At 40.5% G+C, this 25,406-nt stretch overlaps 2 protein-coding genes and 8 non-coding genes across 12 annotated transcripts in view; 9 read left to right on the forward strand and 1 right to left on the reverse strand.

Moving 5' to 3' along the window:
• Positions 1-75: 75 nt before the first annotated feature.
• Positions 76-12,065, forward strand: TAF1D (TATA-box binding protein associated factor, RNA polymerase I subunit D). Of its 2 annotated transcripts, XM_085065071.1 has the most exons (15): positions 76-452; positions 2,098-2,352; positions 2,454-2,904; positions 3,185-3,360; positions 3,928-3,985; positions 4,303-4,591; positions 5,655-5,706; positions 6,915-7,031; positions 7,381-7,435; positions 8,255-8,291; positions 8,604-8,677; positions 10,352-10,416; positions 10,756-10,869; positions 11,228-11,285; positions 11,944-12,065. In XM_085065071.1, exons 2-6 carry the CDS (start codon positions 2,111-2,113, stop codon positions 4,456-4,458), a joined length of 1,083 nt encoding a protein of 360 aa, XP_084921197.1. In that variant the 5' UTR covers positions 76-452; positions 2,098-2,110; the 3' UTR covers positions 4,459-4,591; positions 5,655-5,706; positions 6,915-7,031; positions 7,381-7,435; positions 8,255-8,291; positions 8,604-8,677; positions 10,352-10,416; positions 10,756-10,869; positions 11,228-11,285; positions 11,944-12,065. The 2 variants fall into 2 exon arrangements, with proteins under 2 accessions (XP_084921197.1, XP_084921188.1); XM_085065062.1 differs by lacking the exon at positions 10,756-10,869.
• Positions 5,440-5,511, forward strand: LOC146444981 (small nucleolar RNA SNORD5). Its single transcript, XR_014855850.1, has one exon. It is a non-coding gene; the product is annotated as a small nucleolar RNA SNORD5 (small nucleolar RNA).
• LOC146444982 (small nucleolar RNA SNORA40) lies at positions 6,677-6,803 on the forward strand. The gene has a single exon (XR_014855861.1). It is a non-coding gene; the product is annotated as a small nucleolar RNA SNORA40 (small nucleolar RNA).
• Positions 7,122-7,260, forward strand: LOC146444983 (small nucleolar RNA SNORA8). Its single transcript, XR_014855840.1, has one exon. It is a non-coding gene; the product is annotated as a small nucleolar RNA SNORA8 (small nucleolar RNA).
• Positions 7,648-7,779, forward strand: LOC146444984 (small nucleolar RNA SNORA1). Its single transcript, XR_014855838.1, has one exon. It is a non-coding gene; the product is annotated as a small nucleolar RNA SNORA1 (small nucleolar RNA).
• LOC146444985 (small nucleolar RNA Z40) lies at positions 8,456-8,528 on the forward strand. The gene has a single exon (XR_014855829.1). It is a non-coding gene; the product is annotated as a small nucleolar RNA Z40 (small nucleolar RNA).
• LOC146444986 (small nucleolar RNA SNORA18) lies at positions 9,192-9,323 on the forward strand. Its single transcript, XR_014855839.1, has one exon. It is a non-coding gene; the product is annotated as a small nucleolar RNA SNORA18 (small nucleolar RNA).
• LOC146444987 (small nucleolar RNA SNORA8) lies at positions 10,069-10,197 on the forward strand. Its single transcript, XR_014855841.1, has one exon. It is a non-coding gene; the product is annotated as a small nucleolar RNA SNORA8 (small nucleolar RNA).
• Positions 11,330-11,459, forward strand: LOC146444988 (small nucleolar RNA SNORA25). The gene has a single exon (XR_014855842.1). It is a non-coding gene; the product is annotated as a small nucleolar RNA SNORA25 (small nucleolar RNA).
• Positions 12,066-13,109: 1,044 nt separating the features above from the next.
• CEP295 (centrosomal protein 295) overlaps positions 13,110-25,406 on the reverse strand; it is a 40,730-nt gene continuing 28,433 nt past the window's right edge. For both annotated transcript variants that reach the window (XM_085065048.1, XM_085065041.1), the window contains exons 19-29: positions 25,057-25,171; positions 23,272-23,505; positions 21,576-21,727; positions 21,173-21,335; positions 18,405-19,039; positions 17,586-17,759; positions 16,329-16,446; positions 15,363-15,569; positions 14,683-14,791; positions 14,055-14,154; positions 13,110-13,468 (exon numbers count right to left, since the gene is read on the reverse strand). In XM_085065048.1, coding sequence (XP_084921174.1) covers positions 13,421-13,468; positions 14,055-14,154; positions 14,683-14,791; positions 15,363-15,569; positions 16,329-16,446; positions 17,586-17,759; positions 18,405-19,039; positions 21,173-21,335; positions 21,576-21,727; positions 23,272-23,505; positions 25,057-25,171 — 2,055 coding nt within the window. In that variant the 3' untranslated portion in view covers positions 13,110-13,420. The remainder of the gene's footprint in view (positions 13,469-14,054; positions 14,155-14,682; positions 14,792-15,362; positions 15,570-16,328; positions 16,447-17,585; positions 17,760-18,404; positions 19,040-21,172; positions 21,336-21,575; positions 21,728-23,271; positions 23,506-25,056; positions 25,172-25,406) is intronic.

Consider the following 25,406-nt stretch of genomic DNA (forward strand, 5'->3'; position numbering starts at 1 on the left):
CGCGAGCGCCCGGGGCTATTTAAGCTGCGGAGCGGCCATTTCTCACCCTCTGCGGCGGAATCGGGAGCGGTGAGGGGGTAGGTTCGGGTGGGTGAATCCGCCGCCATCCGCGCTGCCGGGACCCCGGACAGAGGGACGCGGGGGTGAGGGGACAGTCCCGGCGGTGTTGAGTCGTGCCCTGAGGGCCGCGGCGTGTGGCGGCGGTTGCTGAGGGTCCCGCGGGAGCGGTGCCGGTGAGGTGTCCCCAGCCCGCGTCCCAAAGGCCTCCCCGTGGCGCCGGTGCCAGCGCGCTGCTGGCTGGCGAGGGGGCGAGCGGTGTGCCCGGCGCCTTTCGGCCAGGTTCTTCAGCAAGTTTAGATGGTTGGTTTTCTTCTCTAAGGGTTCTGTGTGCTGTGCCAGAGCTCCAGGACGGAGCTGCGGTAAAGGCCGCGAAGGATGCTGAGCTGCGAGCTGTGAGTACCAGTCAGGGTTTGTGTGGTCAAAGTGATATTGCTTCCTCTTTCCTGGCTCAGGTGTTGCCCGGTTTTGCTTCTGGGCTTTGTGTATGTGAGGCCGTGGATGTATCAATGTTTTCGGTGTGTCTTAAAGAATAGCGTCGCTGGCGCATAAGTGGCCTTCTTGTCGTGAGGGGCCCAAAACTCGACCCAGGATTCCAGGTGTGGCCTCACCGATGCCAAGTGCAGGGGGACAGTCACTTGCCTGGTCCTGCTGGCCACACGATTGCTAGGCCAATATCTAGGCCAGGATGCCTCAGACCTTCTTGGCCACCTGGGCACACCCTGGCTCATGTTCAGCCACTATTGACCAGCACCCCCAGGGCCTTTTCCACCAGGCAGCTTCCCAGTCTCCCCCCACCCTGTGGCGCTGCCTGGGGTTTGACCCAAGGGCAGGACCCAGCAGTTGGCCTCGTTGAACCTCATAAAATTGACTTCAGTCCATCAATCCAGCCTGTCCAGATCTCTCTGCAGGCCCTTCCTACCCTCCAGCAGATAGTACTCCCATCCAGCAGCAAAATGAATGAGGGTGCTCTTAACCCCTTTGTTCAGGTCGTTAGTGAAGATACTAAGGAGGTCTAACCTCAGCACTGATCCCCTGGGGAGCACTGCTTGTGAGCAGTTGCCAGCTGGATAGTAGCTCATTCAGCACCACTTTTAGTGCCCAGCCATTCAGCCAGCTTTTCACCCAGTGAACCCATCCAAGCTGTGAGCAGCCAGTTTCTCCAAGAGAAAGCTGTGGTAAATGATGTCCAAAGCTTTACTAAAGCCCGGAGACAATATGCACAGCCTTTGCCTAATCTACTAAGTGGGTCAGCTGGTCATAGATCAAGTTCAGATTGGTCAGTCAGGATCTGCCTTTCCTAAATTCATGCTGGCTGGGCCTGATCCGTTTGGTTGACCTGCATGTGCCATGTGATGGCCCTCAGGGTGATCTTAGGCCACGGAAAGGCTGGATGGGGTTGTCTTGCAGATTCAAGTGAAAGTTAACGTTTGGTTAGGGCTGGTCTCCATGACGACTGATAACCAGTGAACAAATGAGTGATAGAATGTTAATAGCAGGAGATTTTAGGTATCTTGAAGCTCACATAAAACCGGGGACGATGGCACTGCTTCTCATAGTGACTCTGTCTTGGATTAATTTAAAGGTTTTAAACCACAGTGAAGTGAGTATTTGTGTATGACATAAAACTTAAATATCCTTACAAGTATAAGAAACCATTGGCTGCTTGTATGAATGCTTATTGGAAGGAAATTTTATCCCTAGTAGGGAGAGGGTTAAAAGATTCAGAGCTCATCTTAAGTCTCTGAACAATCTGTTGCAGTTCTGACGTTTGCCTTGCTTTGGGCAGGAGTTGAACCAAAAGAGCTCTAAAAAACAGTATCTGACCTAAATTGTGCTGTGAATATCTCTGGATAAGTGGCTGTGACTTAACTGCTAGTGTGAGAAACATATTTGGTCGTGGTTCATAGGAAAATCTCTGCTCAAGTTTGCTCAAGATTGTTCTTGTAAGTTTCTCTTGCCACTATGTGTGGAGTAAAGATTGTTACCTGATCAGCTCGAAATTTTTTTTAAATTTCTTGAATTCTTATTGCTTTTTAGGGCAAACTGAAACATGACAGATACAGATGAACCCCAGGCTTGTGGTTCTGATTACTGTGATGCCCAAGAGCTGATCAGCCATCAGCAGAAGGAGCCATCTGAGGAGTATTCATGGCAAATGAATACAGGAACAGGGTCTTCACGGTCAAGGCAGAAGAAGGCTGCTCCTGCCGAGTCTTCAGATCATCATAACAATATGTGTAAATCATCAACAGCTTCAGCTGAGGTCTTACTGATCAGCAGTGATTCAGAAACGTGAGTTTTTATCTCTAGTTTAGAATTTTTCCTGTGGAGAACCTGTCATGTGTCATAAAAGTGAACCTTGTTTTGAAAGTAAAAACTTTTTTCTTCTTCAGTGATGTCTTTGCTGGTCGTCCTGAGTGCTCCATTGCACCTTCAAAGCAAAAAAGGAGATCTCAGTCTTCGAGGCAACAAGCTGAATCTCTTACAGGAGTACCTGACAATGAAAGCTCCTCAGATTCTTCTCTGTCCCCACAAAGTCCAGGGAAATCGTTGCGAGTCTCCAAGCAGCAGAAGTCAAAACTCAATTTGAAGGCCATTTTTGACTATCACTTCAGGGGAAAGAAGTTGAAAAAAGCCGCACCCCGAAAATACCAAGTTTGCACAGGGAAGAAGAAGAAGAAGAAAAAGTATGAGAGCACACAGATGCCCACGGGGAGGCCACCGCTGACAGCCTCAGCTCAGGAGCAAAAGAGGAGGCTGCTAGACAGAGGTTTTCAATTCCCTTTTGTTGAAAAACATTATGGGGAGAAACACATTCCCTTGAAGATGGTTCTTGGCTATGAGGTAAGTCCTCTGTTTTGTGGGATAAATACATTATTTCCTTAGTCTAAAAATAGGGAATTGTAATGGGCTATGTTGTGCTTCTACCTGATGTTAGAATAAAGCAATGAAACAGGTTTTATTTCTGTTCAGCAGGACACTTGATGTTGTCTGTTTAATATCTTTTAAGACAAGCATAGCAGGAATATGTATGGATGTTGATACAATGTTACAATTCAGTTCATAATACAGATGCTTTATAGTGGTGTTTTTAAGATCTTACCTGAGGTATTTTTTTCTACAGCAAGCAGCTGCAAAGGGATATTTCAAATATATTGAAGTGCTTAAATATGAAGAACATCTTAAAAAAGCTCTGAAAGCTCTTCAGGCCAGTGAAGATATAGAAAAAGAGTGTTTGGTGTTACGGAAACACAAATATTTAGATGATGAAGGCCCCATTTCCCCTATTGAGGAGACAGAGTAAGTTCATCTTTACTTGCTCTTTTGTCAGTATCTGTATCAAGTTCAGTTATTCTGTCCTTTTAACCTATGAAAGCATGGTTTATTTTGGGAACAAAGCACTCTATCACTTGGGCTTCTGTCTTTGTATATGTGACTTGGAAGTTTCTCACACAAGAAAATATTTTTAATCTGTAGACTGATCATTGTTCTGGTGATTTGTTCTGTCTGGTTAAAATTACATGGCAGAATTAAAAAAAAAATCCTGAAATTAATTCTTCTATACTTATCCGAAATAAAGTAGAATGGTTCATAGCAGAGATAAAAGAATATTTTTTAATTCCTTTTTCATTTTTAAGTACTGAAATATCTTTAGTCTTTATAGTTAAGCAATTAGTGCAGTAAAAGGATCAGTATATCACAAAGAACACTTGATCTTGTAAATATACTCAGAACCTTAAAACTAGAAAGCCTAAAAGATAGTGTAAAGGTACAATGCTGTGTTTTAAGCTGCCGTTCACTTAATGGTTTGTGGTTTAGGCATTTTAAGATGCTATAAAAAAGCTTGATTTGAGTTTTTTATTTCAGTGATGATGAGGACAGCTTGAATTCTGATAATCAAGAACAACTTGATGCCAGAGTCGTGGTAAGTAAACACTCATTAACTTCAGAAAGTCTCTAGCCTTTCTGTTCTGAAGTTAAAGAATTGGTAGATAATGTTTTCAGTACATAGCTCCTGAGCTTAGATCAATCCAGAGTTAACTGTGTGATCTCTGTTAATCCTGATCTGTTAATGCAGGAGGAGGTTGAGAGTTCACATTCTCCTCATTACAGTGCTGAAATGTATAGCAATTCTGGAGTTCTCTGTAGAGTTCTTTAAGCTGCAAGTTTACTACTAAAATCTTAACATTTCAAGTATCTCTAAACTAGACTTGAAAATAATTCTGCCTTCCATTTTCTTAGGAGAACAGCTCTTTCATTCTAAGCAGCACAATTCCCAGTAAGAAAAAATCCAAGCCAGGAACAAAACATGCAAAACCAGCTGAAGTGATTGAAATAGTGGATGATGAAGACAGTGCTGGGGAGAACTCTGTGCCTCTGCAAGGCTCACCTCGGTGAACTACAGATGGACAAATGATGTGGCAGCAGTTGTTCTTCACATACCTCCTTCATGGACCTGCTTGGTTTAAAACATTCGTCTGGAGTCAGTGTTGAGCTCTCCACCGTGCTGCCTAGGCACATTGGGCTTACTGTGAGTATACTGGGCTTGTGTCTGAGACAGTTAAAGGAAAAGTATAATCTTTCCCTTTGCTACAATTTTAAGTGTCTTCTGTGCTATTCTCTATCAAGAGTATAATATCCCTGGTTCAGTTTCTGATAATTTTGCTGAAATTCTGGCTTCTGCAACTTGACTACTGTTAATGAATGGATCATAGAATTTATGTAATTAAAAATAGGAAGACAGGTTCCAAATATTGTAAGAGAGCAGCAGCACAGTACAGAAAAGTATGTGTTGGCGTGCATACATCTGTATGCTCAACTTAAAAAGTGAGCTTAAATGCTTTTCTTTCATAGCTGACTTCTTTGTGGGTAGTCCACCTTGTGAATCAAGATTTAAAAACGAGTCACCTAACAGCCTCACTCAGGTACTCTTAACCAAAATGCTGTCAGCAGCTAACTGACAGCTGTTCAGCAGGTAGAAGTTATTTGTGCTGAAAGAGCATGATGTCAGAAAATAGCTTTTATCTACTGGTTTAATTTCCTTCAAATGCAGCTGACAGTGAGGAGGTTTGCAGTAGGTGCTCAGTATTGAGAGCAAGTCAAGCTGTTATTTACATGCTTGAGTTAAGGTCCCAAACCTTTGTAAAGGAATTTTCTCAAATGCAACTTGGTAGCTCTAGGACTGCAAAAATTACTCTCCAGAATTTAAAGATCACAACTAAAATTGTTGAATTCATAGAATTCATAGCTAAATGTAAGTCATTTAGGCATCCACATGAGAAATACTCAATGGCTTGAAAGAGTCATCCTGGATCTAGGAGTGGAGTTCTTGCATGGTAAGGCATAGTGAGGGGTCTGTGGAGCCCTTGTCATTCTGCAGTTCATGTGATGAATTCTGCTGTTCTACTGCTGAGTGACTCAGAAATGAACTAAATTTCAATTCTGATTAGAACTGGATAAATACACATGAAAATCAAGCTTATTACAGCTGTTAAATTCCTTCTTAAAACCTAGCTTTGACTTCCGGAATCTGCAGTTATTTGACCATATATGACAGTTCTTACCATTTTGCTATTTTTCTTTTTTCCTTCTAGTTTATGTTGCTTTTGGAAGATCAAATACCTCTTGGTTTTCTTGCTGTATAAGGTAAGCTGTTACTTGGGTTTCAGTTTTGTTTCCTACAGGGAGCCTTTTTTGCATTACTTCATAAAAGGTTTGGAAAAACAGTGCTCTGTAGTTAAAATGTTACAGTGCTTTACAGCTGAGCAGATCATGTGTGTGAGGCTTCCAAGGTGTTCAGTGCCACATACATTTCATCAGTGAGCAAAATTAGAACCTGTAACGTCTCTTTGAAGAAAAACTTGAGTTCTTAAATACCTCTAAGTGCAGTATTTGTTAAAGTTATTTATAGAAATACATCGGTTTAACCTGATAATGAATGCTGCAGGGCAACTTTATCTGATTTGGTTTGGACAACATTGCCTGGAGTTTTCTCTGCTGAAGATGTTGAGGAACTACTGTCCCCTTACTGTCTTCATGGTGTCTTGCCTGGTACTTTCTGTACCAGGGTGGACCATACAGCTGAAGCTTCTGGTAAAATTCCATCTTAATTCGTATCCCCTGCCAGAAGGGACAGCCAAGAGCAGCAGGTAGTTTTGCTTGTACATGGCTATGAAAACTTATTGTATGATGTTTCCAAGTTTGCATGGCTTGGGACAGTGTAGGAAATAGCATGGAAGAAAGCACCTTGTAGAGATACTGCATAGGAAAACACCCTCAATATGGGAAACAGCTGAGGGTGGGCAAGTAGTGAAACCTTAACCAGAACATTCTTGAGTAAGAGTATAGGAGCAGACATCTTAGTTGGCCATTGCTGTAGGTAGAGTACTGCACTAGGGAGCACATCAGGTCTAAACAGTGTAAGTTCTGAAGAACATAACTGATTCTGAGCTCCTCACCACACTTACCTTGGTTCAAACTGCCTGTCCCTAAAACTGGAAAGCATGGTAACTGTCAGCTTCCACTACTACTAACAGTAAGTATATAGTCAATTGGGAAGTAGCTTCAAAAGCTCTTTCAAAAATAGTAAAAAAAAGGAATGCATTCAGTCTGTTCCAGCACTTGATCAGGTTTTGTCTTTCACTGTAGACAAATTCCTGGAACCTAGTGCTTAGAGAAAACCCTTCTTTTGCAACCCACAGCTGATATACATATTGGTTGTGTTACTTATATGAAGGGACAATATTTGTATGGCCTCAAATGGCATTCATTCATTCAAGTACTGATCAATCTGGGGCATGTGTTTAGCATTCCAGATGTGCAGCAGTGTAGTTCAGTTGTATCTTTCTCTGCAGATGAGTACATCAGCACTACAGCAATGAGCAGCTGTAACTTCTTGGGGATCTCTTGAATTCTTAAGGGTGTTGGCTGGATTTCTGATTCACAAATCCATTACTTCAGTGGTGAAAGAGGTAAGCTTTATGTTTTTTCTGAGCTTCAGCATGAGTACTGGATTTCTTCAGCCTAGTGCTGTTCCCACAGCATGTAATCAGACCAGTTGGTGCACTGTATGGTATCTGCACCCAGCAGTGTCTCTCTGATGAGGTGTTCAAAAAGCAGTGCTACAGTATTTCAACAGCTGGCATCGTTGGTTTTCATGCACATGTGCTGGTTAAACTTGGTATTTCTGTTGAAACAAGTAGATTTAGTATTTCTAACCAGGAACATTGTCAGATACAACATTTAAAAACTGTTCAACTGTTATGGCATAAAAGTACAATTAAATTAGTGACACTGTTCCAAAATACTTTTTTCTTAAAGGGGCATTCTTGTGATGTCTGGAACATGGAACACCGTGGAAAGCCTCTACTTAAGTGTAAGTAGTGAGGAAATAGTTGGGTTTTTTCCTAGGTGGATGTAGTTGGATGAGAATCATAAAACCTCTAGTCTTGATTTTTTTGGCTGCCTTTTGACCAAAAGAAAAGTATTTTATTCTGAAGTATGAGATGACCGCTAGAGACAGCTTTCTTTCCAAGTTACCTGGCTAGGCTTAGAAACAGCTATTCTACAGACATGGTCGAGTTTTCATGCCTCGTTCTTCAGCAAATAGACACAACCTGCTGTGTGTCTGAATTGGAAAACGTGGCTAGAACAGTAACAGGTTCTGCTTTCCTCACTGCAAAGTTAATTGCAGTGCTGACAATGAGACCTGTAACAAATTTACTTACTGGGACAATTCTGCAAACAAAATAACAAAGCTACTATGAAATCTAAGGATTCACGTGAGTTGATGTGCCTCAATTCTGCATCCTAAGAACTGAAAGGAGAATTGGAAGGTAGGAAAAACAGTTGCAGTGCTGAATTCTTGTAGATGGTTTATTAACAGCACATTTTCAAGCTGTCTTAAAATGGTGTCCTCTATGTTTTGTGAGGTAGCTCCCTTAGTTGTACCTTCTGTCCCACAGTGCTGCAATTTCTTAAATTGCAGATAGACTTTGTTGGTAGTGGTGTGATAAACCAGGCTGTGGCTCTGATTACAAATTAAATGCTTTGTTGTCAGTAGCATTCAGGCAGTGTAACTGAACTGCCTGCCTGGCTTCATACGGAGATAAAAGTACATATGTCTTAATGTACTACTAAAATACTGAAGAAACTTGAAAGCATTTCTTACATACAATGATTTATTTTATTTTAGGAAGTCCACCTGAAGTCCAGTCTGAGCTAGCATCTTGGTAAGTTTGACTGGTTTTTTTTACCCTTGCCTGTTGCAAGTCAGCTGCCTGCTTTTAACTTGGTAAACTGGTTATACTGCTGCTCTTTTCTTGCTGATAAAATGCAGTGTTGTTTCAGAGAACATGGGAGCTTATCTTCCCCAAACTTAAGAATGCTGTGCGAAAATTGTTGTGATGATTGGCAAAATGTTCAACTGCTCTGAAGAGAGTGAATGAGAAGAGCCTTTCTGAACAAATCTACTCAGTACTGTTGTAGGTTCTGCTGATTTGTTTGCACACGGTGGTGGTTGTAACACTACTTGTTTTTTTCAGGTGGCACGTACTTGGAGAATGTGAAGGAAGAAATGCTGGATGCCATTTCACCAAAGTCTGAAGCCCCTTTGAGGGTTAGTATGACATCTGAAGTTCTGCCTGTACCTTAATGACTGAAGGGCCCTAGTTTTCACTGGCCAGAAGTCTCTCAGACCAAGCTTATTAATTTGTGAAGGTTTCAGGGACTTGTTTTCAACATTGTTACTGTAGCTTAATGTATCATATATTCAGTTAAGGGAAGAATTTTTTGTAACTTCAATTTGCCCAAAGAATGTTCATATAGATTCCTCAGTCAAAAATGAGGTGATCAGATTAACTGCTTTAAACTGATAGTTTTGCTTTTACCAGTAGGTAAAAGGAGGAGGATTCTGCACAGTTTTGTGGTTAATTCCCTTTGATGTTTGCTTCTCAGGTAACTTGTAATTTAAAAGTTCGCTAGTATGAAGGAGGTGCTGGTATATGATTTACTCTCCTCCCTCCCCAAAATGTCTTGAATCAACTTAAAAAGACACTTAGTGGGATCTGTACCAGATACCTTTCCAGTCTGCTTGATTTTTATGTCTTGTGTTAATTTGTAGTACCACAAGTGTTGAGGTCTATCCCGATGGGATCTTTTCTGTAGGTTCGTGTCGTTGGAAACGCCTCACAGAATAAACTTGTGGTTTGGCTTTACCCACTGAGCTACCTGTTGGCTCTGTGGGATAAAACTGCAAGACAAATCTTAGTGTAGCATCATAGGAATTGCAGTGATGATGCCCAGTGTTCTCCTTTAGGTGTACTGTTAACATGCTTGGATACAAAACAAAGAAAATTATTCAAATGGGAAAGCTTAGTAAGAGTAAAAAGTCACTGTGTTCTGGGACTAAAGGTGCAACTGACATTCTGAATTACATGGGCTGAACTTAGACTTTTGCCCAGGTTTTTGTATAGGTACCTGACTTGTAGCACAGGCTTTTTTTGCTGCTTGTTTTCTGGATGGCTTGAAACAGTCTATTCCCCCTTTAATCAAGGGGTGATTATTATTTCTTGTTTCAGTGGCTATAGTAAGAAGAGACAGCATTGTGATGTCTGTCTTGAAGTAACTTCATAAAGGTGCTGCATTTTTGTTCTGTATAGAGATGCTCCACAGTTTCATACTAAGCAGCAGTATTCGGGTTGTATCTTCAAGTATGGGGTTTAAAGAGGTAATTTCTGAGCACCTCAGCCAGTTTCCTACTACACTGTTTAAATTTCTGGATTCTGTTTTGTCTACAAAACAGAAAAGTTTAAAATAAGCAAAATAGTCTAGAAGTATAAATTTTTCACATAGGAGAATTCTGAAGCTGCTGTTCATGTTAGTCTGTTCTTGCTTTCAGCTGCACAGCAGTTTTGTGGCGAGTACCTTTTACTCCCTGACACTCACTGATGCATGCAAGAAGCTCAGATGGATAATGAGCAGTTTCGGTTGAAGGTCTGTAGCTGTTAAAGTGTTACAGTACCTGCACCCAGCAGCATTCTCCTGGTGGGATGTTCAAAAAGCAGTGCTACAGCAGTATTTGGCATCCTTGGTTTTCATTATGCTGTGTCTGCATGAGGTATTGTTGCTGAAACAATCAACCTCTTCAGGGGTTTAAGTGTATGTGCTTTCTCTTTTCATGTGACAAAGAAAAACAGACGTTTTCATTTATTTACATTGTGATTATCCATGTGAAAACTGGATACTGGCTTCTTAAACTCAGCAAGTGCATTCAGTTTCTTCTTTCCAACAGGTGCTCGAGGATACAGAACAAAGTGAACTGCCCTGAGGTAAAAAAGGAAGCAACCTGTTTCACAGGTAAGCACTAAGTTGCTAGTTGCATACTACTTCACAGTGTTAGCTTTGTAATACTAAACATCAAAAGTTCGCAAAACTGTTGTGAACAAAGTGTAGAAATAGTTACATAGTAGTGGAGATTACTGTGTAGTGATCCCTGCAGATTTTGGCAGTATCTGAGCAGATCACTCATCTGTGAGATTCGTGTGTGTATGTGTACTTTAAAAAGCTCTCACAGTTGTGCAGCCATTTGTAGTACTGGTGTCTAATTTAGACTGCTGTTGGTTGTGAGGGTTCCTCTGTACTTGGAGCTTTTACCAGATTTTTGGCTTGTTCACAACTTGGCTTACGTATTGGCAGGATTGGTTGATCCTTCTCTCAAAAGGATGGGCAGCTGGATGCAGTGGAGTCCCATAAGAGCAGGGAGGGGAGTATCTGGTCATTACCAAGGCTGCTGGGATGTCACTGTTTCTGGTGAGCTGTGGACATGACCATAAAGCAAATCCATCAGTCTCCTGTGTTGCCACACAATGTGGCACTGAGTCTGCTGGGAATAAAGCTTTAACAGGTCAAGAACACAACATTGCCTTCTGCTGTTAGGAGCAAGTGTGCTGAGGGGTAGGGATGTGGCTGTAGCGTTGGGCACCTTCAACACTAACTACAGAGGAACAAAAGTTATAGTTGGAACACCTGTAGGTTGGATTCCAGAGTTCTCAGAGGGTGTTTTTTTTGAACAGAAGCAAAAAAGGGAGACAGAGGCTGCTCCATGCAGTTTGCACCCAATATTCACTTTCCCATTGTACTAACCAACTGTGACCCTTTTAACTTCTAGTGTCTGCTACCAAGTTGCTGTATGAGAAACATTACCTGGGAGCTACCTAAGTGTGAGGGTAAGGACATTTACCAAAATGGCTTGTTACTGTAAAGAAACTAAAGGTCACTTCAAAGAGGGTTTGCGTGGCTGAAAAACCAGCAGCTCTTAACGCGGTGACCGTAAATTGAAATCCTCTGCAGGATGCCGTGGACACTCCATGTGTGCTATGGTCTATTTATGAGGAGATAACACCTCATGCAGTTAGTCCTCCTGGGCTGAAAAAGGTCCTTATTCTGCTGCCTTTGGGGTTTGTGATGCTGATGTAGAGGAGAGGCTGCTCAGTTCCATTCTGAAGTGAGGATTTGCAGCATGGGACACTGGAGAACAGCGTTGCTGCAGTTGTGGTTTGCAGAGTCTTGAAGCCCAGTTGCTGCTTGTGTGTCCAGAGAAGGGCAATGGAGCTGGGGAAGTGTCTGGAGCACCAGTTTGATAAGGAGCAGCTGAGGGAGCTGGGGGTGTTTAGCCTGGAGAAAATGAGGCTCAGAGGGGAGCTTTTTCATTTGTACAACCATCTGAAAGGAGGCTGTAGCCAGGTGGGGGTTGGTCTGCCAATTAACAAGCAGTAGGATGCAAAGAGATGACCTCAGGTTGTGCCAGGAGAGGTTTAGACTGGGTATTAGGAAAATAGGTTTTATTTGGATTCAAAATGTTAATAGGTATTTTTTTTCTCTCAGATGGTGGTGATGTTGCTGCAAGCCTGTTGCAAAGAACTTCACAGCTGTTCCAAATGAAGAAAAAAACTTCTCAAGAGTGTTTATTGCAGTTTTTGGAATTAAACATTCATTTTCATTTGTTACTGTTTTGCACAGTAGCGCATGTTGTGTCTTGCCTTCCTGGGGGCTGTGGTGAAGGTGCCTATTTGGTGTTAGAGAAGACCCAGCTAAGCTGAGTGTATGGAGGCGACTGGAAGTGGCTTTACCAGGTCTTTTCCCTCACGTCTGTCACTGATAGCCCCCAGGTATCTTATTCTGTACAGAATGCCACAGCATTAAAAGAAAACCTGCATCTGTGGGCTGCAGTCTTGAGGTTATTTCCTGTTGCTGCGCTGAAAAGCCAGCAGAGGGTTGGGAAAATTACAGCAGCTGATAAACCTGTGACTTGCTGGTAGCAGAATGCAAGCTTGGTCTCTTCCCTTTAATGTTCTGAGGGAGGAACAAGAATATTGATGTGTATGAGCCTGAGCAGCCCTTTTAGAATTGCTGTGGTGAAGTTGAGACTCTCCATGCTCTAGTGATAATCTCAGCATTGTAAGTAGCCTCCACTTAACTCCATGGAGTGTAACAAACCCGTTCTGGCTTTGCTGCTGCAGTGTAAAGTATAGTTTATTCATCAAAAATCAGCTTTCTAACACTTCCCCTTTGAGCAGATTCTGAGGAGGCTGCACAAATGATCACAGGGGTAGAGCATCTTCTGTAGAGGCTGAGAGCTGGGGTTCAGCCTGGAGCAGAGAAGGCTCTAGGGAGACCCTTATAGAGCCTTAAGCATTGCAGGGGGATTGGACCAGAGGACCTTTAAAGGTCTCTTCCAACCCCAACTATTTCATGATTTACTTGTGCATTTTAACCTAGACCAGCTTCAGTGAAATGCCCCTAGGAGTGCACCTGTTGATAACTAGGCTTACAGCAAAAGTTGAGGTTTGAATTTGTCCTGATAATGTGCTTAGCTCAGAAAACATTAATAGAAAACCTCTCTGGAAGAAGTACCTGTAAGATTTTTATTCTCCCATTCAAGTGCTTTAAGATGTACCTTGTGACTGCAGGAACTCACACTTCTTATCTTACATAGTGCAAAGAACAGAGAACAACTCCAGCTTTACTGAAGAAATGTCTGTCACCCAAAGTTTCAAATAATCTTAAAACTTTATTTGAAAATATTTTATACATGCACATTAAAAAATTTAGTATCTCTTTAAAATATTAACATATAAGAAAGGCCTTATAGGCCATTCAACAAGCAATGTTGAAAGCAGCACAGTCCATCTGCAGCTGTAGTGATCTCTGAACCAGGGAGTACAGGCACTGGGGGTGTTTCGCGCTGGTTTTCTGCAGCTTAAAGCTGAGGATTCCTAATGGCTTTGCAATTTACCAGTGAGGCTACATCATCCATGGCCTGGATTGTACCAATGCCCCAGTCTGTCCTTGTCTTTGCCTGTCATGGTGCTTTCCACATCTTCTTGGCTCGCAGTTTTTCCAGCATTTTCTGCAAATAAACCACGAGACTTCAGTTGGAAGCTGAAGTGACTGCTGTAAAGCCAGCAGGGCTGGGTGCTGTGCCTGTACCCTGAACATCAGGAATGGACAGTGCTGGTCTGGACAGCAAAGAGCCCCTGCTCCACAGGCCACAGGGTAGGGGGGAAGGTGTGCCTCTTATTTTCCATTAATTACAGAAACTGAAGCAATGTACCAAGAGCAGCAATTCATTTCACCACTCAGTGGTTGAGGTGGTCAGGGTTGATGTCTGGAATTGGACCTGGACCCCTCATACTAGTCAGAGCCTGTCAGGATTATCAAGAACTTCCTTTCAAGTTGTCTGAGGCCCAGAAGGAGAACAGGGGAATTAACAAGGCCAGGCCTCTTGTTCAACCCTGTTCCACAGCAACTGCATCAAAACCCAGACAAGGTAATTAGGAAATTTGTGCATGGGATGTTACCAATGGCATCACTTAACATCCAGACGAGTTTGAAGGTCTCCATTTCAGCTCCATTCACACCACATCTCCATTACTCTGATTGGAAACTCAGTGAAATCGAGACCAATGGGCAAGAGGAAACTGTAGCAAACTTACCTTTTGAAACTCCTTAGCCTTTTCTCTGTTTTTAGCATAAGTTTCTTGCCTTGCTTTTTCTTCTTTTCTCATCTTTACTTCTGCAAGTTGATTATAAAGTCTGTGAAAACAAACAAAACAAAAAAAATCAAGTGTCTGAGCAGGAAGTGGCAAAGCTGGGGTAAGTTAACAAGTTTAGGGTTTGCCCTGGCTCAAGTGCCAGCAAGTAGGAAAATTTGACTGCCCTCCAGTAATCTGGAATCACTTCGAATTCTTTTTCAAATGCATCAACCAAACCCCCTCCCTGTTAAGAGCTGCACTTGCTGCATGTTGCTGCTCCAAAGTGCCCAAATGCAACTGTGAACTCTGCATCAAATTTCATCTCATGTCAGGCATTAAGTGGCACAACTGCCTGAGCCCGGTGACACCAGCAGGGTGATGTTCCTCAGTGCCACCTCTTGCAAGGGCATTTCCCTGCAGGACCTGCATCAAACACACCTGGCTCCTCTGCCAGCTGTCCAGTGTCAAGCAGCACTGGGTCCAACTGGAAGAGCAGAGACTGAGCAGCAGCTTTCACAAGACACACATCAACTACTTGTTTTTGGTTTTTTTTTTAATTAAACTTCCCCTACATGCGTTCATGGAATACCTGGATGTACGCTGGTGCATTTCAATTTCTCCAGACTTCCTGTCCTCTGGAGAAGATACTTTCACTTCTCCTACTTTCTTCAGCTGATTGGCAAGGGCACCATTTTTTCCTAGAGAAAAAAAAGAAAAAGACAAACATAATTTTAAATTTAAATCTCTACTTCAGCTGAGAGATTTTCAAAGATTTTTAAATGACATGACAAAAAAGAAAAAGCCAAGCTAGCAGACTAGACACAATGGAGGTGTCATCCTGTGTTAAAATATATCCTTGCACTCTCACTCATGAGGCTGCTGCTTGTGCTTTAGGCCATCCATGGCTCCACAGCCAACCTCCAAGTCCTCACTAAGAGGCACTAGAGATGCACCAGTTTGCCTAATGTGGCTGTTCTGTGACAAGTAGCTGCTGTTTGCAGAGGCATTTTGTGATGACAAAGGTGGGCTGATGGTGAAATAGGAACAGCCCCCGTAAAATTATGAAGAGCCCCAATAAGGGCCTTTACAACACTGAAGAGGCAGCTGGACAGCAGGGGAACCAAAGCTCCCTGAATCCCTGAGGAAAGAAATCAAAGAATATCCCAGTCTGCAACAGCAAATGTGTAGCAAATACAACATCTATTCTTTGATATAAAACAGCAATTGAAAGGATACCTAACGCCATGTCTTGTCCCCAGATAAACCTACCAGAGAGAAGATGAGACTGCTTTTGTCTGCTTCTTAGCTTCTCAGACTTTCCTCTTTGAAGCTTTCTTGCTTCCAGCTTTTCATTTTCTCTCTCCTTATTTTTTATTGCTTCTACTCTTTTCAGAGATTCCTGGATGAAATTCTGCTTTCTTTTTAAAAAACACTTTTGCAAACTTCCTGGGCTCGCTGTAAATTCAAGCAGCATCACTGTGAAAGAAAAGGAAAGGTCTCCACATTTCTCACAGTTAACAATGAGCAGTAAGTCATACATTTCAAGGTACTTCTCCTAAAAAGGTGAGTTTGAGCACTTTTTGAATAGCATGAGGAGAATGGCTTTGAATGATGAGACATCTTGCAGAACAGGCAGCAGTTCAGACCTATGGAATGCTGGTCAGCAGGTCTGCCCAGACAAAAGCTGTGACAAATACTGCACCAAAAGCATCTTGATGCCTCAAAACATACTGAAGACCTGCCAAGTCCCTTACACAGTTAACTTCTGTGAATTCCTGTCTTCCATGTTACTGCAGTTCATCTTGGACCAAAAGAAGTCAATATTTTACTAGTGTTCCACACAATCATCAGAATGGGGGTGGGGGAAAGGTAATTCTTTGGCTATAGGACTTGGGGACAAACAGGAAATGAGAAATAAGTGAAGGTGCATAAACTATGACAACAAATCAGAAAACAATGAAGAATTTTCCAAAATTAAGTCATTACAACACAGCACAAGTGTAATGCAGAGTTTCTGAACTTTCATGAGAGGGAACCCGGCACAGGAAGAGGCAAGTCAACAGGAGACACACTGAACCTGGGCCAAATGTACTACAGACCAAGCCTGAACAGCAGGATGCACCTGTCCAAGTAAAAGCAGCTCTATGTTTTCCAAATGAGAGATGTATTTTATTTATTATTTAAATACTAAAAAAATACTTTCAACTTCAGTGTACTGAAGTACCCCATAATTACCTGCAGTCTGATGTGATGGAGAGTGACTCTCATTGGGACTCTGGGCTTTGGGACAACTGTCAGACCTTATGAGTGCTGAATAATCTGCAGCTGGAGCCAGTGGTAAAAATTCTCTCTCCTGTTTCAAAAGGATCAGTGATTGGAAATGCTTAAAATATACCACAGATTTGAGTGAAGCAGTACTACTACCAGAAGCTTAGACCCAATGCAAATAAAAGACATTCTTTTGCCTTTATGGCAAATGCAAATTAAAAACAGAAATTAGTCTTGGTAGTAAGTATGAAAAAGCTGGTTTCTAAAAACATTTTAAAGCTAAAATATATATATATATATATAAAACCACATCCATTAAAAACTTTTTGCCCACCAGATTTCAATTGCTTGTTCTTAACACAGGACTGCAAATTTAATCTCTCTTCCTTTCCTCCTGCTCTCTCTAGTTCTCCCCATTGCTCTCTTCCTCCTCTTTTACCCCCTTTTCCTGAGCAGGTGACACCCACTGCACCACTACAGCCTCCAGCTGCCAACCTCCACCTCACCCACTTTTCAACTACTCGATAAAGACCATCCTTAGACACTTGTAGGATTTCCCTAGATGCCTCTTGCAGTTAGTGTGTGATTTAATCTAATCTGTTCCTCTAAAAGACACAGATTACTTGGTTCTACATTACTGCTTCAGTACACAAACTATTGTCTCATTTCAGCCCAGCCCCTCTGCAATTTACAGCCTCTGCTTTATATGAGCAAGCAGCAAAAAGAACACCACAGCCTAATTAAGTGTGGCAGCATGAAGAGTTGATTCATCTTCCCCATAAACCTCAAACTGCTGTGTCAGCCTGCTATGGCTCCATCCTCACTAGGTGATGGATTTTTCCTTTTTTTCCCTGTTTAGTTTGTAGTTTTCATTTTATCCCCCACTCTCCTTTCATTGTTTTCAACTAATAAGATACAATTCAGTCCTGCAAACACCAGCAAGATGTTTTGGGTTTTTTTTTTTGCAGCAAGTCTTCGCAAACTGTATCTACATCAATCATGACAAGGTAGTGATTCTAAGGAATAGCCCAAATTTAAGATCTATTCAATCTGTCTGGAAAACGTAACATCAAACCAAGATGATCCAAAGCAGTTACAAAGCTTGGAGAACCCAACATCCTCTTGTTTTGCAACAGTGGATGAACTGCTAATAGTGGGGCCTCTCCTTCTCCTTATTGTGATTAATACTAATTCCAAAACAGAATCACCTTAGATAATGCTCACCTCAGTGAAAACATTACATCCAGACTGATCCACACACGCTGGGTTATCCATTGCATCCTCCTTCATTTTCTCTTGGTTAGGATGTTCAATGTCTGATTCTACAATACTGATGTCATTGGAGCTTACCAGAGTGAGCTCAGGTTCTTCCATAATACCACACCCTGACTCAGTCTCCTAGAAAATAAATGATACAAAATTTTGGTAAAGAAAAAAAGTAAAAACCCCAATATTTTCAGCAATAGCAACACTTGTCAGAAAAAGGAAGCTCATTTAACATACAGAAGAAAGAAAACCTGCCCCAAACAGTAAATGAAATACAGAAAAACCACATATTCAAAATTCTGAAATAACTGAAATAACCCAAAGCAACCAACCAACCACAAAAACTCCACCTCTCCTCAAGTCTGAATTCCTTAGCTCTAGGGCAAACTTTTGTTTTAAAGCTACATCAACACTATTTCTTAAAGTTTGCTTATGCTTTGGTTACTTTGTTTACCTCCTTCAGGGTTCTAAATGGGGCCAGGGGCTGTTCAGTGAGGCACCCAGGCCATGTAACCCAGCTGCATGTGCTTTACCACCTGGTGCTGAGAGGAGATGCAATAGAGATGCTCCAGCTCCTCCAAGCATCGTGTGAACTCAGCTCATTTAAGCTACTGCTAATTATCTCAGTGCTATGATCTGAAAAGAGGCGTATGGCAACACTCCAGGAAACAGGAACTAGAATTGTAAAATCAACATCTGCCTGGTTTTCAGATATTAAAGGTCTAAAATAACTGTGCAACAACAAAATTTCTGCTTTTGGAAATCTGTTTTACTCACCCAGACTGGGATCCGACATGAGCTTCTGGGCACAGGATGAGAATGTTTTTCATGTCTTTTGAGTAAAGAACTGTTCTGTTGTACAACAGAGTGCAAATGGACGTCTGAGTCTTCCAAGCTGGTTTCTCTGAGAATCCTCAGAGATTCTTGTCCTTCTGGAAAGCTTTGATCTGGCTTCTTCATATTGCACTGAGGATGCAACTCCACAGCTTTATTTACTTCATCTACATGAACTGATTTTTCAGGAAGTTTCACATACTTCTTACTAAACGCCTCCAAAGGTAATTCTTCAGAAGACATAGTCTCTTTTAATAACTGTTGAGGGAAAGTTTCATCCATTGTAACTGGTGTGGTATCCAGTTGATAAAATGATTTTTCCTCTTCCAGTTGAATCAGACTTTCATTTCGCAGATCTTCCATTGAAGACTGGAGATTAATACATCCCATACTTCTTGACAGCTCTTCATATTCTCTTGCAGGTGAAATACTGTTCTCACTGTCTCGGTTTCTAATTCCATGTGTATCTTCAAAAAGTCTTTGTGACACAGTGTTAAGGTCCCCTGGCTGATCAGCATTCTGACAGTCATCACTCAGAGTAGATTCTAATTGCAGTGGGTGAAAAGATTCTTCAGATCCTGTTTTGAAAATTGTCGTAAGTCAAACTTTTTGCCAACTAAACAGAATTTCCAATATCAGTCTCTCCATAGTAAGACTTTTCAGTAATGTATAACAAAGAGTCTAGTAAATAGGAAGAAACTTAAGCAGAGTTTTTTAAACAAAATGTTTCCTCAAACATAATACCATTAACATTACAGAAAGTGATTCCATTACTGTACACAGAACTCCAAGAAACAACACTTTTTGCTGCTTCTTAGAGTATGTTTATGGATTGACTTTGTGATGGTGCTGACATAACTACACTGGATGTCACCAGATTTTACAGCAGACTCTGTACAGGAAAGTGCTTTGATTATCTCTTGGGCCTGCAACAAAGTCTCTAAACCAGAAAAAAAAAAAAATTATCCACAACACCATTACTTGGGCAGAAAATTTTCAAAGTAGAAAGCAACATTCAAATTGGAACAAAGACAACTGTTCCTACAAGTATTGCACCCTAAATTATCTTTCCTTCTCTAAGCATGTAAGTCAAGACACCATTTTTCCCCAGAAGAGGCTAGGCAAAGTGAAAGATTGGGTATCAACATTAATTACCATGGAGGCATTTCAGCAGAACATCTCCCAAACAAACAACAGTGTTGGTTAAAGTATCTTTTTTTTTTTTGTCCTAAGTTTGATCAAATCAGTTACACAGACTCCAGCATTGTGCTATCACTAGGCTTTTTATACACACCAGAATGTACCACAGAAACCTTTAATGGTTTCTTTTTGACATTTTTTTGCATTCTTTGATACGTAAAAAATAACTAGTTTTACATGTATAAAGAATATTGTCTACTGATAAATAGCTGTTAATGCAGAGGCAAGAATTACACTACAACATCAGCCATCAACAGAAAATTCTCCAGATGATGCACTGGCATTTCAGCCTTCCTTGAACTGACAATCTAAAATAGTTTTTACTTGCTTAGCCCATTATTTATGGGTTCTTTTTCCTTCCTTTTAAAGGACAAGAGTAATTGGTTTGAGATTACAAAAACACTTGAAAGATGGGAAGATATTGGAGTTATATGCAAAACACAAAGATTGTTTCTATAAGCAATTTAGAAAAAGGCTGTTTTGAAGTAAGAATGAAGCTTCCTAAATCCTATTTGCTGTGACCACAGTCACGAAGTCTTGAAGTGCAAACCTCTTTGAGCCTTTTTTATTACTTTGTAGGTATGCACATGCAAATCACAAATGTAACTGACAATAACATTTACATTTTAACTACATCTATTACTTAAATTATTGTGCCACATTTCCTGTTCAGCTATTTGTTGGAGAATCTTGAAACACTGAAACACCTGATTCTTGCTCTATAAATATTTCGATTGCTACTAGCTGAATTTGGAAATTTTTAGAATTTGCAATTACATGAAATAACAAGTTAATTTAAATTTAACTGCAAAACATTAAAAATATTTTTCCTGCTATATGATCCAGTTAACTTACTCATAAACTTCTGATCAATTCAATTAATTACAACATTATAGTTCAAAAGTTCCTGTCTTATCCTCCACTGTATTTTGTGGAGATATAAAGCAAGTCTATAATCAGACCAAGTTTCGCAGTGTGCAGAACATTGCTGTGACTGAACCGTGGAAAAGGAAAACTGAATTGTTTCCTGAAGAACACAATCTGTGTAAAAGATAAATGAGTTCAGAGAGACTCTAACTCACACAAAATTTTCATCTGTTTTTGGAACTTGCTTAAGTTTTTCAAACTTACCAAGTAAGAGATATACATGAACAAATGTCTGAAAAAGGACAGTTTCAGCCAGAGCTAATACTTCTTCACTAACAAAACTATGGCAGAAGGAATAAGTAACATAATATCCATTCCAGTGACTCCAATAAGCTGGTATGCTTTTATATCACAGTTGTAACAGATGAAGAAATGAACTTAAAAAAATTTAGGAGTTCTGCCATTAAAGGTGGTGGAGGAGACAATGTGTGACAGTGCAGCAGAGTTAAGACAATTTCAAAGCAGAACTGAGGGAAGCGAGAGCTGTCCCCATTTCAGCCCTGCAAACCCACCCTAAGGGCTGGTATTTATACACTGGCACAAAGCTGATTTTGAAAGCACCAATCTGAATACACTGAACATACCTGGAGTAACATTTTCTCTAACAGACCCCTCTCTAGGTATAATGTGGTTTTGCCCATTTGTTTCAAGATTAGAAAGCAGAGTGCTTCTTTGTCCATTCAGACCAGAGTCTTCCACTTCTAGAAATGCAGACATGTCTGGTCTTTCTGTTGAAAATTCTGAAGTCTAGTGACATTAAAAAAAAAAAAAATTTAAGATTAATTTTCTCAGAAATATGAAGGATGAAAAGATAAAGCTAGTATTTGATTTCTGGGTCAAATTTCTGCTACAATCAGTAATCTATGTCTACAAAAAATACTGTTGTGTTTCTTCTAAAAAGAACACAGTATAGGGATTATCCATTTAAATCTTAATAAATCTTAAGCCAAAGTATTTCCTCCACCAAAGTTTTTTTTCCTGCAGTACCTTGCTAAATTCTCTGTGTTGGGAAATTCCATACTGAGAACAGGATAGTGATGTATCAAAGTCAACACTTGGTTCCAAAGGCTGGAAGAGCTGGTTATGGAAGTTTGGAAAAGGTCTCTCCATTTCAGGAAAACAGAGTTCAGCTGTTAGAGCTGTAAGAAAAGAGGTTATTTTAAAAACAAACAAACATCACCCACACCCCCCAAAACACCCCCCCCAATAAAAAATAAAAACAAAAAAATCCACCCCAAATCCCCCAGACAATGGACATATCACAAACTGCTTCTATATGCAGAAAATAAAACATGGAGAATTCTGCAGGTATACAAATAAATAATTACAATAAGCTTGTCAAAACAAAATCTTTACAGCATCCAATTCTCTGATACAACACAGGTATAAAAAGCAGTAAGCAAGTGCTACATTGATTCCATTTTATTTTTCTTTAAATGAAAAGGTGAAGTTCTCTGTTCAGCACTTGTGAGACAATCAGTGTGGGCTTCTCAGTACCAAACCTACAGCAGAACAAGACCCATGAAGAGCCACAAGGACGATTAGAGGATGGATGGATGGATGGATGGGTGTTTGTAGCACATGATGTTCTAAGAGAAGCTAAATAACTGACTTTGTCCAATCTTAAAAGAAGATCTGGAGATGTGAGGAAGTGGTACAAAAATGTCTGCTGTCCACCACCTCCGAAAAGACAGGACAGAGAATCCTAGAATGGTCTTGGCTGAAAGGGACCTTAAAGATCATCCAGGTCCATGCAATGGGACACCTTCCACTTGACTAGTAACACAAAGCCCTATCCAACCTGGCTTTGAACACTTCCAGGGAGGAGCATTCACAACTTCTCTGGGCAATCTGCACCAGAGCCTCAACACACTCGCTACGATTAATTTCTTCCTAGTATTTAATCTAAATCTGTCCTCTGTCAGTTTCTAGAAAATACAGTCTCCTTGAACAAGCAAGGAAAAAAAAAAGAAAAGAAGAAAGTTATAAAAATGTTGCTTGGGGGTGTAGAGTCTTCGTCCTTGGAGATATCCAGAACTTGCCTGGACAAGGCCTTAAGCAACCTGGTCTAAGTTAGCTCTTATGTGAGCAGGAAGAAGAATCTGGGCCAATGACCTGAAGTACTTCCTGGTCTAGATTAATCTGTAATTGCCTGATTTGAGGTCTTCAAACATCTCAGGAGGAAATTATTTGAATTAAAACATTAGCATTATCTTCATGACAACTAATAATGATGCTCTTAATTTTCAAGAATTGTTACATTTTTCTAGAGAGCACAGAACTCCCACCAACCTGTTAATCAAGTATTTCATCAGCTATGAGACCCTCTGTGAACAAGAAAGTATTGTAATTCTCTACCTTCCTGAAGTGAAAGCTGTGCATAAACAAGTGACAAAAATGGCACAGGTAGCAAACAGCCCAGCCACGGTGGCAGGAAGCTGCACAGAACTGACACACCTGGTCAGTTTTTGGGGTTTTTTCTGCACTAGATAATGCTTTGTGAACGTGTACCTAACACAAAGCAGGAAGAGCATCAAAGTACTGAATTCTTGCATGTGGAATCCTTATTGACTTTAATCTGTAAGCTGAATATAAATAATACAGACCAACGCCTAACACTGAGTCAGCTCCTTATTCTGTATGATCAGAGAGCAGCACAAAAATGCTATAAATGAATGAATACCTTGGAAATGTGTACTATCCTCTGAGTATGAGTTCAAGTTCCCAGCAGCCTTCCTCGAGATCTGCTGTATCTGGTTTTCTTTATAAAGGTACATCTCTCCTTCAGACAACTGACTCTCAGATGCTACAGACAAATTCTCTTGCCTCTGCTGCAAGGTAAAAGGAAGCAAGGAGTCCCAAGGGTGGCTTGCTGTTTCTCTCAGAACTCCATCTTCTCTACTGTCAGAAGACAATCCTGAAATAATAAGTTAGGTGTTCACAGTTTTGCATACAAATCACTTGCACTACACCATTTGAAAAGACAGTGCTTAATATCCTGAAATATTCACGAAGAGTTCTGGGGTTTTGTTTCTTTAATTGTCTCCTGTCAACGCTCCTACAAACCTTACAACACATTTTCACAAATGCAAGTTGCTAATATCTAATTAGGGAGCAGGCAGTACTTAGCACTTTCACAGCTTAGCATTTTTACAGTATGTGGACTTACAAAATACTAAAATTATAAAATCAGAGACAAATTAATACTGCTATTTTATGCTAGCTAACACATCTGTACCTCCTACTGCATATAAATGTCAATCCTTTCGTGTAATCTTGAGCATCTTTATGACACCATGCAGTGGTTTTATTCATGCTCAAACAGAAATTGCTTAATACCAACACTAGAAATCTGAGGGATCAAGACAACCAAAATGATGTTCCTAGACAGGACACCAACCCTTCTTTATCTATGGGCTTACAAAAGAATTGCACAAAGCTACCAGAAAAGGCCATTACTAAGCACTGAGTGTATGGTGAAGACACAGCTAGACTTAAAAAATTTAATTTAGCCAAATAACAAAACTTCTGGTATTTTTCTTTCAAGAAAAGAGAGAAGAAAAACTACAAGCAAATGATCTTAGAATTTGCTTTAGTCTTCTTACATCAATAAAACACATATTGGTCACATGAGTTATGAAGTTCACTACTCAAAATAACATCAGTTTGAAACATTAGGGTTAAAATGAGCCACTGAAATCTCAGGCTGCAAAAACTGTAATCTTCAAAATTCGATTTATAAACATATACACATGTTGCTTAAGAAATCAGATGTGTGTCAGAATAACACAATATTAAGCCTCAAAGTCAGTAAATCCAAGGGTCACTATCCAATAAATTTCAAACTCACTTCCATCTTCACAAGTAATAATGTCAGGAGCGCTTATGTATTTATTACAAAGGAATTATTCTTGATTTTATGAAAAACTAACAACATCAAGAGGCAGAAAACAAACAAAAAATAGTAAGAACACATATTTCCCAGAAAACTATTAAAAGTTAATATGGCATTCAAGTGACATTTTCACAAATCAGTCATTAAGAATTACTGTGGTGACAAGCAGATACTGGAACAAGTCTCTAAAAAGCAAGACAATCATAGCTCTGTGACAACCCATGATATACATTGATTAGGAAACTTTTATCAGTATATTATTTGAAGATAACTTTAAAAATAAAAATTGCTACTTGAAAACAGCTAGTGTTACAGTTGCTCAATAAAATTCAAAATATGCTTTGCCAAAGCAGATGTATTATAATGTTAAATTATTGAAAAAGTAAAAAATCATAAGCACCTAAGAAAACATTCTGGCTATGCTCAACTCTGTAAGATGTATTAGTCAATCTTCAGTGAAGTTTGACACAAGCCTATTTCAGAAGAAGTCACATTCAGTGAGTTAGACCCATTCTGCCATAAAATTAAAGCACAATTCTTCTTTTACAGGAACAACAAAACCTGAATGCTCACCAGTGTCCACAGGGCTTGCATTCAACTTTTCACTGGTTGAAAAGCTCCCAGTGGAAATCGTTGAATTTACATCAGAGGGTATTCCTTGCATGAAAGCCTCTGAACCCAGTACTTCCTAGGATGAAATAATACACCTATTACCATGTATTCAGATGTTCAGAAGTAAAGCTTTAAACCCACACACTCTATTCTGAGCTCAGTTCAAGTGTAGGAGCCTTCACGTTTTGCACAGTCAGGCAAATACAGAATCATCCTTGCTCAGTCCAACACATTCACACCCCATGTCCCAGGCACACCACTCCCCAACAGCCCCCTCCCCTCCCCTTTCCACACAAACACACATACAGTCA

This window comes from Lichenostomus cassidix, chromosome 1 (genome assembly GCF_008360975.1).
Source record: "Lichenostomus cassidix isolate B80296 chromosome 1, HeHo_3.0, whole genome shotgun sequence".
Classification (NCBI taxonomy): Eukaryota; Metazoa; Chordata; class Aves; order Passeriformes; family Meliphagidae; genus Lichenostomus; species Lichenostomus cassidix.